The sequence below is a fragment of the Hyperoodon ampullatus genome (genome assembly GCF_949752795.1).
Source record: "Hyperoodon ampullatus genome assembly, chromosome: 4".
Lineage (NCBI taxonomy): Eukaryota > Metazoa > Chordata > Mammalia > Artiodactyla > Ziphiidae > Hyperoodon > Hyperoodon ampullatus.
In genome coordinates, this window is record NC_136917.1 from 60,081,077 (window position 1) to 60,096,637 (window position 15,561).

At 37.3% G+C, this 15,561-nt stretch overlaps 1 protein-coding gene across 2 annotated transcripts in view; it reads right to left on the reverse strand.

The window, feature by feature from the left end:
• The window catches only part of PKD2L2 (polycystin 2 like 2, transient receptor potential cation channel), a gene marked incomplete at both ends in the record, with an annotated part of 47,205 nt that extends 31,748 nt beyond the window's left edge, over positions 1-15,457 (reverse strand). For both annotated transcript variants that reach the window (XM_079702152.1, XM_079702153.1), the window contains 6 exons: positions 8,146-8,367; positions 10,912-11,069; positions 11,299-11,397; positions 12,874-13,007; positions 14,635-14,736; positions 15,427-15,457. In XM_079702152.1, coding sequence (XP_079558278.1) covers positions 8,146-8,367; positions 10,912-11,069; positions 11,299-11,397; positions 12,874-13,007; positions 14,635-14,736; positions 15,427-15,457 — 746 coding nt within the window. The remainder of the gene's footprint in view (positions 1-8,145; positions 8,368-10,911; positions 11,070-11,298; positions 11,398-12,873; positions 13,008-14,634; positions 14,737-15,426) is intronic.
• Between the last annotated feature and the right edge of the window lie 104 nt (positions 15,458-15,561).

Genomic DNA, 15,561 nt, shown 5'->3' on the forward strand with positions numbered 1-15,561 from the left:
TTGGATTGGATTCTTGTTTTTCTGATATCGAGCAGCATGAGCTGCTTGTAAATTTTGGAGATTAATCCTTTCTCAGTTGCTTCATTTGCAAATATTTTCTCCCATTCTGAGGGTGGTCTTTTCATCTTGTTTATGGTTTCCTTTGCTGTGCAAAAGCTTTTAAGTTTCATTAGGTCCCATTTGTTTATTTTTGTTCTTATTTCCATCTGTCTAGGAGGTGGGTCAGAAAGGATCATGCTGTGATTTATGTCATAGAGTGTTCTGCCTATGTTTTCCTCTAAGAGTTTTACAGTGTCTGGTTTTACATTTAGGTCTTTAATCCATTTTGAGTTTATTTTTGTGTATGGTGTTAGGGAGTGTTCTAATTTCAGTCTTTTACATGTAGTTGTCCAGTTTTCCCAGCGCCACTATTGAAGAGGCTGTCTTTTCTCCATTGTATATTCTTTGCTCCTTTATCAAAAATAAGGTGACCATATGTGTGTGGGTTTATCTCTGGGCTTTCTATCCTGTTCCATTGATCTATATTTCTGTTTTTGTGCCAGTACCATACTATCTTGATTACTGTAGCTTTGTAGTATAGTCTGAAGTCCAGGAGCCTGATTCCTCCAGCTCTGTTTTTCTTTCTCAAGATTGCTTTGGCTATTCAGGGTCTTTTGTGTTTCCATACAAATTGTGCAATTTTTTGTTCTAGTTCTGTGAAAATGCCATTGGTAATTTGATAGGGATTGCATTGAGTCTGTAGATTGCTTTCAGTAGTAGAGTCATTTTCACAGTGTTGATTCTTCCAATCCAAGAACATGGTCTATCTCTCCATCTATTTGTATCATCTTTAATTTCTTTCATCAGTGTCTTATAGTTTTCTGCATACAGGTCTTTTGTCTCCTTAGGTAGGTTTATTCCTAGGTATTTTATTCTTTTTGTTGCAAAGGTAAATGAGAGTGTTTCCTTAATTTCTCTTTCAGATTCTTCATCATTAGTGTATAGGAATGCAAGAGATTTCTGTGCATTAATTTTGTATCCTGCTACTTTACGAAATTCATTGATTAGCTCTAGTAGTTTTCTAGTAGGATCTTTAGGATTCTCTATGTATAGTATCATGTCATCTACAAACAGTGACAGCTTTACTTCTTCTTTTCTGTTTTGGATTCTTTTTATTTCTTTTTTTTCTCTGATTGCTATCGCTAAAATTTCCAAAACTATGTTGAATAATAGTGGTGAGAGTGGAAAACCTTGTCTTCTTCCTGATCTTAGAGGAAATGGTTTCAGTTTTTCACCATTGAGAATGATGTTGTCTGTGGGTTTGTCATATATGGCCTTTATTATGTTGAGGTAAGTCCCCTCTATGCCTACTTTCTGGAGGGTTTTTATCATAAATGGGTGTTGATTTTGTTGAAAGCTTTTTCTGCATCTATTGAGATGATCATATGGTTTTTCTCCTTCAATTTGTTAATATGGTTTATCACATTGATTGATTTGCATATATTGAAGAATCCTTGCATTCCTGGGATAAACCCCACTTGATCATGGTGTATGATCCTTTAATGTGCTGTTGGATTCTGTTTGCTATTATTTTGTTGAGGATTTTTGCATCTATGTTCATCAGTGATATTGGCCTGTAGTTTTCTTTCTTTGTGACATCTTTGTCTGGTTTTGGTATTAGGGTGATGGTGGCCTCGTAGAATGAGTTTGGGAGTCTTCCTCTCTCTGCTATATTTTGGAAGAGTGTGAGAAAGATAGGTGTTAGCTCTTCTCTACGTGTTTGATAGAATTCGCCTGTGAATCAATCTGGTCCTGGGCTTTGGTTTGTTGGAAGATTTTTAATCACAGTCTCAATTTCAGTGCTTGTGAGTGGTCTGTTTATATTTCCTGTTTCTTCCTGGTTCAGTCTTGCACATTGTGCATTTCTAAGAATTTGTCCATTTCTTCCAGGTTGTCCATTTTATTGGCATATAGTTGCTTGTAGTAATCTCTCATGACTCTTTATATTCCTGCAGTGTCAGTTGCTACTTCTTCTTTTTCATTTCTATATCTATTGATTTGAGTCTTCTCCCTTTTTTTCTTGATGAGTCTGGCTAATGGTTTATCAATTTTGTTTATCTTCTCAAAGAACCAGCTTTTAGTTTTATTGACCTTTGCTATTGTTCCCTTCATTTCTTTTTCATTTATTTCTGATCTGATCTTTATGATTTCTTTCCTCTGCTAACTTTGGGGTTTTTTTTTTTTTGTTGTTCTTCATTCTCTAATTGCTTTAGGTGTAAGGTTAGGTTGTTTATTTGAGATGTTTCTTGTATTGCTATAAACTTCCCTCTTAGAACTGCTTTTGCTGCATCCCATAGGTTTTGGGTCGTCGTGTTTTCACTGTCATTTGTTTCTAGGTATTTTTTTATTTCCTGTTTGATTTCTTGAGTGATCTCTTGGCTATTAAGTAGTGTATTGTTTATCCTCCATGTGTTTGTATTTCTTACAGATTTTTTTCTGTAATTGATATCTACTCTCATAGCATTGTGGTTGGAAAAGATACTTGATATGATTTCAATTTTCTTAAATTTACCAAGTCTTGATTTGTGCCCTAGGATATGATCTATCCTGGAGAATGTTCCATGAGCCCTTGAGAAGAAAGTGTATTCTGTTGTTTTTGGATGGAATGTCCTATAAATATCAATTAAGTCCATCTTGTTTAATGTACCATTCAAAGCTTGTGCTTCCTTATTTATTTTCATTTTGGATGATCTGTCCATTGGTGAAAGTGGTTTGTTAAAGTCCCCTACTATGATTGTGTTACTGTCAATTTCCCCTTTTATGGCTGGTAGCATTTGCATTATGTATTGACGTGCTCCTATGTTGGGTGCATAAAGATTTACAATTGTTATATCTTCTTCTTGGATTGATCCCTTGATCATTATGTAGTGTCCTTCTTTGTCTCTTATAATAGTCTTTATTTTAAAGTCTATTTTGTCTGATATGAGAATTGCTACTTCAGCTTTCTTTTGATTTCCATTTGCATGGAATATCTTTTTCCATCCCCTCACTTTCAGTCTGTATGTGTCTCTAGGTCTGATGTGGGTCCCTTGTAGACAGCATATATATGGGTCTTTTTTTTTTTTTTTTGCAGTACGCAGGCCTCTCACTGTTGTGGCCTCTCCCGTTGCGGAGCACAGGCTCCGGACGCACAGGCCCAGCGGCCATGGCTCACGGGCCCAACCGCTCCGTGGCATGTGGGATCCTCCCAGACCGGGGCATGAACCTGTGTCCCCTGCATCGGCAGGCAGACTCTCAACCACTGAGCCACGAGGGAAGCCCTGGGTCTTGTTTTTGTATCCATTCAGCCAGTCTATATATTTTGGTTGGAGCATTTAATCCATTTACATTTAAGGTAGTTATCGATATGTATGTTCCTATTACCATTTTCTTAATTGTTTTCCTTTGTTATTGTAGGTCTTTTCCTTCTCTTGTGTTTCCTGCCTAGAGAAGTTCCTTTAGCATTTGTTGTAAAGCTGGTTTGGTGGTGCTGAATTCTCTTAGTTTTTGCTTGTCTGTAAAGGTTTTAATTTCTCTGTTGAATCTGAATGAGATCCTTGCTGGGTAGAGTAATCTTGGTTGTAGGTTTTTCCCTTTCATCACCTTAAATATGTCCTGTCACTCCCTTCTGGCTTGCAGAGTTTCTGCTTAAAGATCAGCTGTGAACCTTATGGGGATTCCCTTGTATGTTATTTTTCCCTTGCTGCTTTTAGTATTTTCTCTTTGTATTTAATTTTTGATAGTTTGATTAATATGTGTCTTGGCGTGTTTCTCCTTGGATTTATCCTGTGTGGGACTCTCTCTGCTTCCTGGACCTGATTGACTATTTCCTTTCCCATATTAGGAAAGTTTTCAACTATAATCTCTTCAAATATTTTCTCAGTTCCTTCTTTTTCTCTCCTTCTTCTGGGGCCTCTATAATTGAATGTTGGTGCATTTCATGTTGTTGCAGAGGTCTTTGAGACTGTCCTCAATTCTTTTCATTCTTTTTTCTTTATTCTGCTCTGTGGTAGTTATTTCCATTATTTTACCTTCCAGGTCACTTATCCATTCTGCCTCATTCTGCTATTCATTCCTTCTGGTGAATTTTTAATTTCAGATATTGTGTTGTTCGTCATTGTTTGCTCTTTAGTTCTTCTAGGTCCTTGTTAAACGTTCCTTGTATGTTCTCCATTCTATTTCCAAGATTTTGGATCATCTTTTGTATCATTACTCTGAATTCTTTTTCAGGTAGACTGCCTATTTCCTCTTCCTTTGTTTGGTCTGGTGAGTTTTTGCCTTGCTCCTTCATATGCTGTGTGTTTCTATGTCTTCTCATTTTGCTTAACTTACTGTGTTTGGGGTATCCTTTTTGCAGGCTGCAAGTTCGTAGTTCCTGTTGTTTTTGGTGTCTGCTCCCAGTGGCTAAGGTTATTTCAGTGGGTTGTGTAGGCTTCCTGGTGGAGGGGACTGGTGTCTGTGTTCTGATGGATGAGGCTAGATCTTGTCTTTCTGGTGGGCAGGACCGTGTCTGGTGGTGTGTTTTGGGGTGTCTGTGACCTTATTATGATTTTAGGCAGCCTCTCTGCTAATGGCTGGTGTTGTGTTCCTGTCTTGCTAGTTGTTTGGCACAGGGTGTCCAGTGCCATAGCTTGCTGGTCATTGAGTGGCGCTGGGTCTTAGCATTGAGATGGAGATCTCTGGGAGGGCTCTTGCCATTTGATATTATGTGGAGCCAGGAGGTCTCTGGTGGATCAATGTCCTGAACTCGGCTCTTCCACCTCAGAGGCACAGGCCTGACACCTGGCTGGAGCACCATGACCCTGTCAGCCACACATCATATGTTCTTTTAAGAGCACTCTTAAGTAACATCCTGATTGTGTGTGGTACAACTTTACTTTCGACCTGAGAGTTGAGGTGGATGGGATTTTTGCCTTCCCTAGATGGTTGAAGGATACAATTTTTGTTTTTGGAAACCCCACCACCTCCTTATTTATATTATTATTTTTGCAAGAAAAGTATAAAGGGAGTTGGAGTGGGGTTGAGATTTATGATCACGAAAGCCTTGGACGCCATCCTCTCCATCTTCTGCCTCTCTCTCTCTCTGATTAGTTCCTATCCAGCAGCAGATTGAAGCAGGAGATGATTCTTCTCAAGGTTTGTTCTGCAGCTTCACTTCTAGGTGAAAGCTTCATGAACCAAGTGATGTCAACAAACGAGGCTTCTCTCTCTCTCCTCTCTTTAACAATGAAAGTTGCTCTCATGGAATTCTGTTCTGCCAAAGGAAAATACTGCAAATCTGCTTCTAGTCTTCACCCTTTGAAATCCATCTACCATGCTCTTCGGAAGTGCAAACTAGTCCATGTGAAAATATCACATGGATTTCCTCAGCATCCATCAGCATCAACCACTCAACTTGTGAGTGGATGAGCCTTCAGATGATCACAGACCCAGTCTTCAAGTCTCCCAGCTGAGACCTCAGACACATAAAATTAGTTTCAACCTAGGTGCCAAAGAGCCCTAGCCCCCCAACTCCTGCCTGCACCTCTGGGAGCTAGTGCCTTTGGCATGATGCCACTTCCTCCATTACTTCTTTTTTAATGCTCCACTTTTTTTTGGTACTCTGAAAATTCCCAGTGGTCAAAGACCAATGTAAGTGAGAAAGAAAGATGTGATTTTTAGCTAGACATTCATTTTACTCTGTGTTTTGATTGCTCATTCATAACTGGGAAACTAATTTATCCCTACAGGAGAACAAGATGATGTTCAAGAACATGCTATACTGTTAGTTACTGTTATTAGTCAGGACTCCCCCCCAAAATACATAATTTTTTTAATATTTCAGAGGAGGAAAATACACTCTCCCCCTTTAGCTTATCAGAGATACTTCTTGCTTCTAAATGTCAAGATAACATATTTTACTGAATCAAATGTTTTCTGTTTAACTTTAGGCACTGGATGTTGGATACAAAGATCTATATGCAAATAGAAATATAAAAATTAATTCCAGTACTAAATATAAAAAGATTTTGAGGCGGTTCACTGTATTTCTAGTGTTCTCCACAACTGCAGATAATTAAGAATTGACAGTAATTTAAGGAACCAGCATCTCTATCACAATGCCATGATGTAATTATTCCTACCTAAAGATATTAGCAAATCTTATTGGTACTGGAGTAAGGTGTGGCCCCAAAAGCAAAAAACCACCAAAACCAAGAACAAAACAACCAGTTAACAAATAGAAAACAGGAATTTGTTTTTTCACCTTGTGTATAGTATGTGCGCAATGTTGGGTAATTGAGTGAAGTGAAAGAAACTCAGTATTTTGATCTGAAGTGTAAACTAGTAAACAAAAAGCAAAAAATGATGAGTATTCAGTTTAGTTTGCCAGCTATGTGTACAAAGGGAAAATAAGTGGATAAGGTCTTAGTGTAAGCAATATGCTCCCATACAACTACTGATTAGATATACTACCAGTTAAAAGTTTCAAAATCTGCTAAAGTTTCTAAGAAATAACATTTTAAAAGATAACATAGATGGGACTTCCCTGGTGGTCCAGTGGGTAAGACTGCGCTCCCAATGCAGGGGGCCTGGGCTCAATCCCTGGTGGGGGAATTAGATCCCACATGCATGCTGCAACTAAGGAGTCTGCATGCCACAACTAAGACCCAGCAGAGACAAATAAATAAATAAATATGAAAAAAAATTAAAGGTAACATAGAATAAGCACAAAACCTAGAGACAGAAAATATGGACTTTATCTAGTATTACAAGGAGTTCTTCATATGACTTTAAGCCAATTACCCCACTGTTTCTACTCTTATTTAGGACATAGAAGTGATTTGTATTCTTCACTTTATCCCTACCAGGACTATCGGGAAGGGTGAATAATGTTGGTAAGAAGCTGATTCCCTGAAAGAAAATACTATAACATAAAATGTAAAATGTCCATTGGCTGCTGATGGTAATTCATTTGTTTTCATTTTTACAAAATTTAAAGGCCATGATTATGTTTCACCATCACTGTTGCACAGGGGGAAAATTCCCCTATCAGAGTAAATGCCAATTCCATATTCCAGAGTAAAAATGTAAGACTCATGAGAAAAAAGTGGCTCACTGAGTCTTAGTGGACACTATTGTTTGCCTGTCTAGCGTTCATTATCCCATTCCTTCTTTCTAAGAGAACCCTAATTGTATCAGGCATTCACCCATTCTCAGATCCCTTAGAAGAAGCCATTTCAATCCCCAGGCAGATTCAATCACAGTAATCCTATTTGCTTTGACTGTTTGATTCTAGAACCCAGGCCTAAGCCAAATAGCATGGTCCAAGTTAGGCAGATTACCTAAGGTAATCAGACCTACAGAAATAATTTTTTCTCTTTGGTTGGTTCTCTGTCCTCCTCCTTGTGAGAGGGGATGTCTGTCATCTTTTTCTTGGGTCCAACAGGTTAGCCCAGGCAGGTCCTTCTCATGCAATAGCAGAAGTGCAAGAGAGCAAGTTTTAATTTACAAACCCTTTTCAAGCTTCTGCTTGTATCTTATCTGCTGACATTCCATTGACCAAAGAAAGTCATCTGGTTGAACCCAGTATCAAGTTCTGGGGCAGGGCACCCTGCCCTGGGTGACAGGGCACTGCAAATTTACATGGCAAAGATGTGAAGAATTGGGGCCATTTTTGCAAATCACCATCGGCTGTAATCATTTCTAGGATGCTGGCTACTGTTATATATTGTTTGAATTTTAAATTGTTCATTCTTGAGACAAAAATGAGTAACTTAATAAAGCAGCTCATTCTGAAAGGAAATCAACAGATTTGAATGATCTGATTTAAAGGAAGAAATCTTTAGAACTAAATGTTAGATATGCCCAACTGCAGAATGACAATAAATAAGATTACATTTTCTTAAGCAATATAAAACTAACCTATTGTATGTAATTCTCCATGTTCTGGAATATATCCTGAAACAGTGAAACAATAAATATGATGTTGCTCTTTCTTCTTTATCATTATTGGAAGAATTACATTATATTTATTTTGGAGCTTATGATTTTAATCTCAGTACAAACATGCACAAACTGGGAACCCTAATGAGGGCTCTGGGTGCCTTTTAAATTCAGTATACTAATAAGAGGTTTTGAGTAACTCACCTGATGATGCAAAACAGATTTACATTAGCATTGTATAATGAAAAATCAATAAAAATAACTCTAGTGCTTCTTGTGATCCAGCTGTTCATTCGAAGATTAATGAACTTGTTTAGGGTTTCAGATTTTGATTTTGATAAAGTGAAAATATATCCCCCATTTCGGTAAACACCAGTAAATCCCCTATGCCAAGGGGAGTTGATAATAGGAGCAGAGTACTTCCATCTGTTAGATATAAAAAGAATAATGGAGAGATGAGAAAGCCTGACTGAGAAGTATTTAAGAATTTAAGTTAACCTTTGGTTCAAAGTAGTAGTTTTAAAAAAAGTAGTACTAAGTTCATAAGTATTATAGTAATTTTGAAGCAAGATGGTGAGTTAAGGATTAAGCTAAAAGGATTAAGATTGAATATGTTTTCATTGTTTAGTGCTTATTGTGGGCAACACACTGGACTACATACTATGAGAAAAAAACTTTTTTTAATCCATCTGTTGCCTCAGGGAACTTGAAATCTAGAAAATAATGACGGATTTTTTCTTTAACATGTTGTCTCTGTTATCTTATGAGATCTTTAGTCTTTGAGTAGGACAAAAATATCCAGGGTTTTGATTCAGAAATATCTGTCTCAGTATGGGGAAAATGATGCTTCACAGTCTGTGTTTTAACAATCATATACCATTTATAAATGCCCAATAAATAAAAACTTTGTTACAATGTCTATATTGTTATATAGGTATCTTATTTTAATGAAAGTACACAAAGTAAAATCTGTATAACTAAATTTTGTTTCCATTCTTTCTACTTTTAACTTAGTTATGCAATATCAAAAAGTAAAGCTTTGATTCTTCATTTCAGTCCCTATTCAGTCTCCTAAAACAGATCTGAACAATTATCCAAAGATGCTCTGCTTAAACTTGTTTTTCTGTTAGTAACACCATGTTCATTTTCAGCAGAGAAGAAAAAAGTGACAACACTAAGATAAAATACTCATTTTTAATGAAAATTCCATAGCTGTATGTTTGAGCACTTTCCATATGATTGTTAAACTGAAACAAGAACATTTATTACACCAACCCTCTCCTACTTCCAATTTTTTATACTGGTTTTAATTAATGAACGTTACATTTTAGAAAGAAAAACAAGCACAAATTGATTCTTATTTTGTTTGTCAGGAAATGACATGTATTAAAATTCTAAATCCATAATGTTAATTTTAGTATTTAAATATTTGTAGTTGTTATGAAAATTTGGAATATTAGAATACCTAACAGATTAGTCTTGAGATCAAATTTAAATGTGTAATTAATAGTTGACTTATCTTGTAATTTTTCATTGAAAGGGAAATAGTGCGTAGTACTGTTATAATAGTATAATATTTAAGAGAATGTGTCACCATACTTATGAATTTATTAAGTTTATAAGAATTATACAAGCACTTTGTTGCCCTCAAGAACACCCAAAACTCATAGAAAGAAAAAATAAGTCAACAAAACCCACAAAGCAATGATCAATCCTAGGGGTAGAGAGGTAGTTGTTCAAGAAAGGAAATGTAATCACTGTTCATATTTATAAAATAAACATCGACTAATGATTAACAAAAATTACGGTGTAACTACAGGCTAAGAGGAACAGGAAGTGTGTATGTGGAGGGAGTGGCATAAGAGGGATATATGACAGAGACTTTCCATGACAGAGACAGTAGATATATAAAACTATAAAATCAAGTAATAGTATAAGCATATTATTCAGAAATAGGAAGTATATACAAAAAGAAACAACTAAAAGTGGCTGCTTCTGGAGTGGGAATTATGAGTAGGAAAGGGTGGACTTTGTAAATATTTCATCACTGATAAATATCAAATTTTAAAAAAGATATATTTTTTGCCTCTATGATTTTCATATGACCTTAAAAGCAATAATACCAGCAGCTTCTGTGTTAAGGGGAGGTAGTGTCAGTGGCTTTGGGCTTTTACATTTTCAATATAAAGTGTAGACGTGAGTCTATACTAGCATTAGCCTCAGCCACTTTGGAGAACAATGGCCATAAGATCTTTGGCAGGTATCATCAGATGCAGTGTCTGTAAAACATAACTGCCCCTTTTCAACATTGGCAACAATAGAAGATATCACTGAAGTAAGCCAGACTGAGAAAGCAACAGAGTACACCAAAGACACTCCCTAGGGATCCCAAGAAGCATTTGGAATGTGTTTGAGGGCATCTTGCCAGAGCCAGAAAAGCTGATTGAGTTTTGTAAAAGCAAAAATGGGTGCTTTGTCCTGTGTCCAATATGACTTAGCACTTCATTTACCACAGTTGGAAAAAAAAACACTTCACATCCTTTTGTAAACAAAAAAAAATAACAGGTTGCAGACTTCCCTGGTGGTACAGTGGTTGAGAGTCCGCCTGCCGATGCAGGGGACACGGGTTCGTGACCCGGTCTGGGAGGATCCCACATGCCGCGGAGCGGCTGGGCCCATGAGCCATGACTGCTGAGCCTGTGCGTCTGGAGCCTGTGCTCCGCAACGGGAGAGCCCACAACAGTGAGAGGCCCACGTACCACAAAATAAATAAATAAATAAATAACAGGCTTACTCTTCCTTTTCTAAACACTGCATCTCGGAGTCTTCCTTTGATACTATTACTGAAACAGTCTCCTTACCTGCCAGGCCCCTGTTGGTATTATTTGGAAAATAAATATGTTTTCACAATTGTTTGAAGATACAATGGTAACTGCTAGAAAAAGTTACGTGTAATTTTATACTACTTACTCAGTATCAGATTTAAGGCCAAAATCAGACAGATCTTCATTTTCAGAAGTGTATTTGTCATAACATTCATTCATCAAGGACTGAAAGGATGAATGGACCTTGCACGTGTTGTTGCGGACTTTTAGTTGACGGACTCTGGGGACTCCTAAAAGTATGTTCTCATGGGCTTCCCTGGTGGCGCAGTGGTTGAGAGTCCGCCTGCCGATGCAGGGGACACGGGTTCGTGCCCCGGTCTGGGAAGATCCCACATGCCGTGGAGCGGCTGGGCCCGTGAGCCATGGCCGCTGAGTCTGCGCGTCCGGAGCCTGTGCTCCACAACAGGAGAGGCCACAACAGTGAGAGGCCCGCGTATCGCAAAAAAAAAAAAAAAAAAAAAAAAAGTATGTTCTCATAGTAGATGCGACTGCTGTTCTTTAAGTCATACAAATTCTTGTTATTGTACCATGAGTCCCAGTACAGGCCTTCCAAAAGGGGTCCTTCCATAAACTTCATATAGAAAAATAAATGTTATGGGAAAAATATTTCATGTCAAGTGTATAACAGAATCTACATTCATAATGCTATCCATAAGAATATAAAAATCAGTGATTTTAGCCAAGCCACCATTAATAATGGTAATGGTAAATTCTGATGTTGATGGCGATAACGAAAATGGTTAACATTTCCTGAGTACTTACTATGTACTGCTCTAAGCACTTTACGTGTATTAACTCATTTAGTTCCATAACCCTTCTTCTCCGAGGGGTATACTGAAAACTCTCCCCCAATACATGAATATCAGGACTGGTCATAGCCACAATTCATGACTTCACCTCGAAGTTATCTGTTTCCTCCCTTTCCTCTCCAACTCTGGTGGTGGTGACTGCTTCTGTCTCTGTCATTATGTGCTCCTTCTAAGAGATCCTAAGCCTAGGGTTCATTTTTTTCTTTCCTGCCTTTGTCTTATTTGCCATTGGCCACATACATACCTCAAGACAGCACAGTAAAAAAGAAGCAGTTGGGCTCCACTTCTTGTCTCAGGGAAAATTTCCTATCATTCTTTCATATTTCACTTGGCCTAAACCAATGACTTCTAATCATTTGCCTTATCTCACACTTCTCTCACTCTCAGGAAATGACATTGTCTCCTTGATAAGTTTCAAATTCCTAGCATGGCATTCATGATTAGACCTCTGTTCAATTCACAGTTTGGTCTTTTCCACCTCATCTCCTATATGCCTATAATGCCAAACATAGTTCCACGTGATGAATTACTTATAGTACCTATCATTTTTCCTTCCTAGGATGGTCTTCTGTTACTCATCCTTTAAAACTCAACTGAATTGTGATCGCCTCTGGAAAGCCTTCCCTACCTCTTCCTTGTATGTCCCAATGTTTGTGACATGGGATACCTGAAACTGCTATTCCCTTAATTGTTCCTTCCTCATAATGTGAACATCTTGCAAAGTTAAGTGTAACAGAAAAAACAAGTCTGTTCTAATGCTAAAGGAATGATACTCTTATGCAATTAAAAACACTATAAAATTATATTTTGTAAATGTACTCTTTATTATATACTGTACATTACTGTAACACACACACAAGAGTATAGGCCTGTATACCAAAATCACATATATTTTAATTTATGGGCAATTTAAGGAATTTTTAACGGTAATTTTCACTGTATACAATTTTAGACTGACTTTGGATCCTAACTCCCACATAAGAAATCTATTTCCCAAATGCAACGATAATGTTAAAAAAATAAATATCCCTTTTTTAAAGTTATAAGAACTCTATCACACTGAGAACACAGGTTCTCAATAAACACTTAGTGGTTGATTGATTCTAATAGTTTAAAGAAATGACATTTATTTCTATTCATTCCTTCAATAAATATGTATCAAGTGCCTACTATGTGTGCCAAGGGCTTGTTTATGCAACGCCTAAAGCTACTTCATCCACAGTCACATGACATCTTACCTTCCAAAAGTCAGTTATGCTGCGAATAGACTTAAAGTTGGTTCTTTCTTCACCATGCACAGACGTGTCCAAAAATAGAGATGACATAACTTTGTTTAAGTAATACCTATGTGGGTTTACCATCCCAAAAGTCACTAAGGAGAAGAATTTGTTTAAAAATTTTACGTTTAAAAACTCAATTTTTATCAGGATTAAAAATGTACTTGTAATTTGTTCTCAATTTTGCTTTAAACATTCAATTTTATTTTTCTAATTATAAGAGCAATAATAAAAAAACTAAAATAGAAATATACAAAACAGGAAGAAGTCTCCTATAATCCCACTGCTAGAATTAGGTTTGGCATATATTCTTCAGATTTTTCTAAATGCATACACACTTATAGAGAAAATAACTTAATTTTTATAAAACTTTATAAAAGATCACATTATACATACTGTTCTGCAAGATGGGTTTTTTTCCCCAATATTGAGAGTAGGCAACATAATATAGTGAGTAGTTTAGGCTATGAACTTTAAAATCAAACAGATAATGGTTTGAGTCCCACCATAGGGATAATATCTCCTGCCTCATAGTTTTGTTATGAGAAGTAAGTGAGATAATTCATGTGGAATATTTGAAACTATGTTTTGGCACATGATAAGACTGAAAAGAACATTAACTAGTATTCTTTCTCACTCTTCCTAGGGGTGCGGGGGTGGGTTTTAGAGCAGGGTATAGACTAAATATGTCTTTTTTTTTTTGCTAGAAGGCCTTTATTTTTAGAAATAATGTATCTTCAACATCATTCCATGGCACACATGAGCCTATGCCATTCTTTAACGTTGCACAGTATTTCACTGTATATGCCGAAAATTAAACAAATCCTGTTGGAGATTTGTTTCCAATTTTTCCTAATTATGAAAAGGTGTTTTTAAAAAAAAATCCCTGAATAATGGGATTATGAGTGATCTTTAAATATTTTTCCACTCCCCAAATGTTCTGTAATAAGCAGTTAAAAACCAATCTAAAATATCTTAATTTATAAGATTGGCTAAAGCTGTCTTTTTAATCCAGATCTGACTCAAGCTCACCCCTACAATATCAATTAATTAGTTAACCGATATATAATTGCCAATATGTATGCTGTACCAACATAAGTCCAGTCAGTGAGCTTGTATCTACTATATGTTGGGTGCTATAAAGACAAAATGCTCTTTAATACTGATTAAGTCAATGATATTGACCCACAGATAGGAGGAATGTAGGTTGAGATGTTTTCCTGGTCCTCCCTAAAGATCTGCATTGATTCATATCTTCTGTGACTCAGAACTAGCATATTTTACTATTAACTCTGCAACAGGCCAGGGAAAAGAACAAAGCAGACATCAAGACTAACTTCTTAGGCCTCATTTGTAGTTTGACCTATGAAACTAGAGCAAAGCTAATGTATCTGTATCGCTCTAAAAGAAATCAAGAATTGGCAACTCAAGGGAATAATTATATTCAAGACAGAACTGCCAACAGAAAGGAATAATTAATTCAATCAGTGTTGACTATGAAAGCTTTTTATTACTTCTGTGACCTAAAGTTGTGCCCCTTAAGAATTGGAAATAATGTCAACCTAAATGAATTTAAGATGTTTAAAATGTGTCACTATTTTTTGAGAGGTTTCAGTAGTCTGAAAGCCTATGGTTTTATAAAATCCATATGTTTTGTTTTTCATCTGCACATAACTTTTTTTTTCTAGTTCAAAGTGTCTTCATCTACATCTGTGTACTTACATATACATAAGTTTATTAAAAAAATAAGGTAGAGTAAGAACTCCTGAAGTGTGGTTCTCATTTCTACTTCCTTTCTGTAATGCAGCTTATGTTTTGGAGTTCCTGTGAGATATAATACAAAAATTTTCCTTAATTTATAATATATATAAATAATAGGGATGGAAAAACAGGCGCTTTTAGCTGTTTACACTCTGTGAAGGAAAGCTCCAATAGCTTCTGGTTATGTTTTTACTCTCACTTTTATGAAGAAGGACTAATTACTAACATTTTCCCATGGTGATAGTGGGCAATCATTTTATGACCGTATATAATGAATTTTATAACCCGGATGTTTCCTCACCAGTCTTGTTTTAAACTGAAAAAGCAAAATACAAAGCAAACAAAACCCCCTCCTCTGTCCCTAATCGTCTTCTCCTCCTGTTAACTGTGCTTCTTGGGATGGCTGGCTCCTGCTGGAAGGGGGAAAAGGACTCAGCCTGGGGTTCTGCCAAGGCCACTACTCCCTAGATCAACAAAGGCCTTCTAAGGCCGGCCTAGAGAAGTCCACTATACAGCATGTGGCAGCGCCCAGCTCCAGCTTCCGGCAAGGGGCGGGATGTTCCCTCAGGGCTTCACTTTTCCTGTCTGTGAAATGGGTCCACACAGTCCCTCTCCGCTTCTCAAGGGGAGGCTGCGACGGCTAACCGTTCTGGAGGTCATCTCTCACGTGAATACATGTGAGGCTACAGACTTCCTTGCAGGATATTTGCCCGTTCCGCTCTGCCCCACCCACTCCCTAGAGGCACCCCTCACCGCCTAGGTGCCACCCGGACGCCTCAGCCATGGCAGACTTGAACGACAACGGCCCGTTCCGCCACCCAAGGCTGGCGGCGCCTGCGCGATACTCACACGGTGCGCGCCTAGCTCATGCGCCTGCGTGAGCCCCAG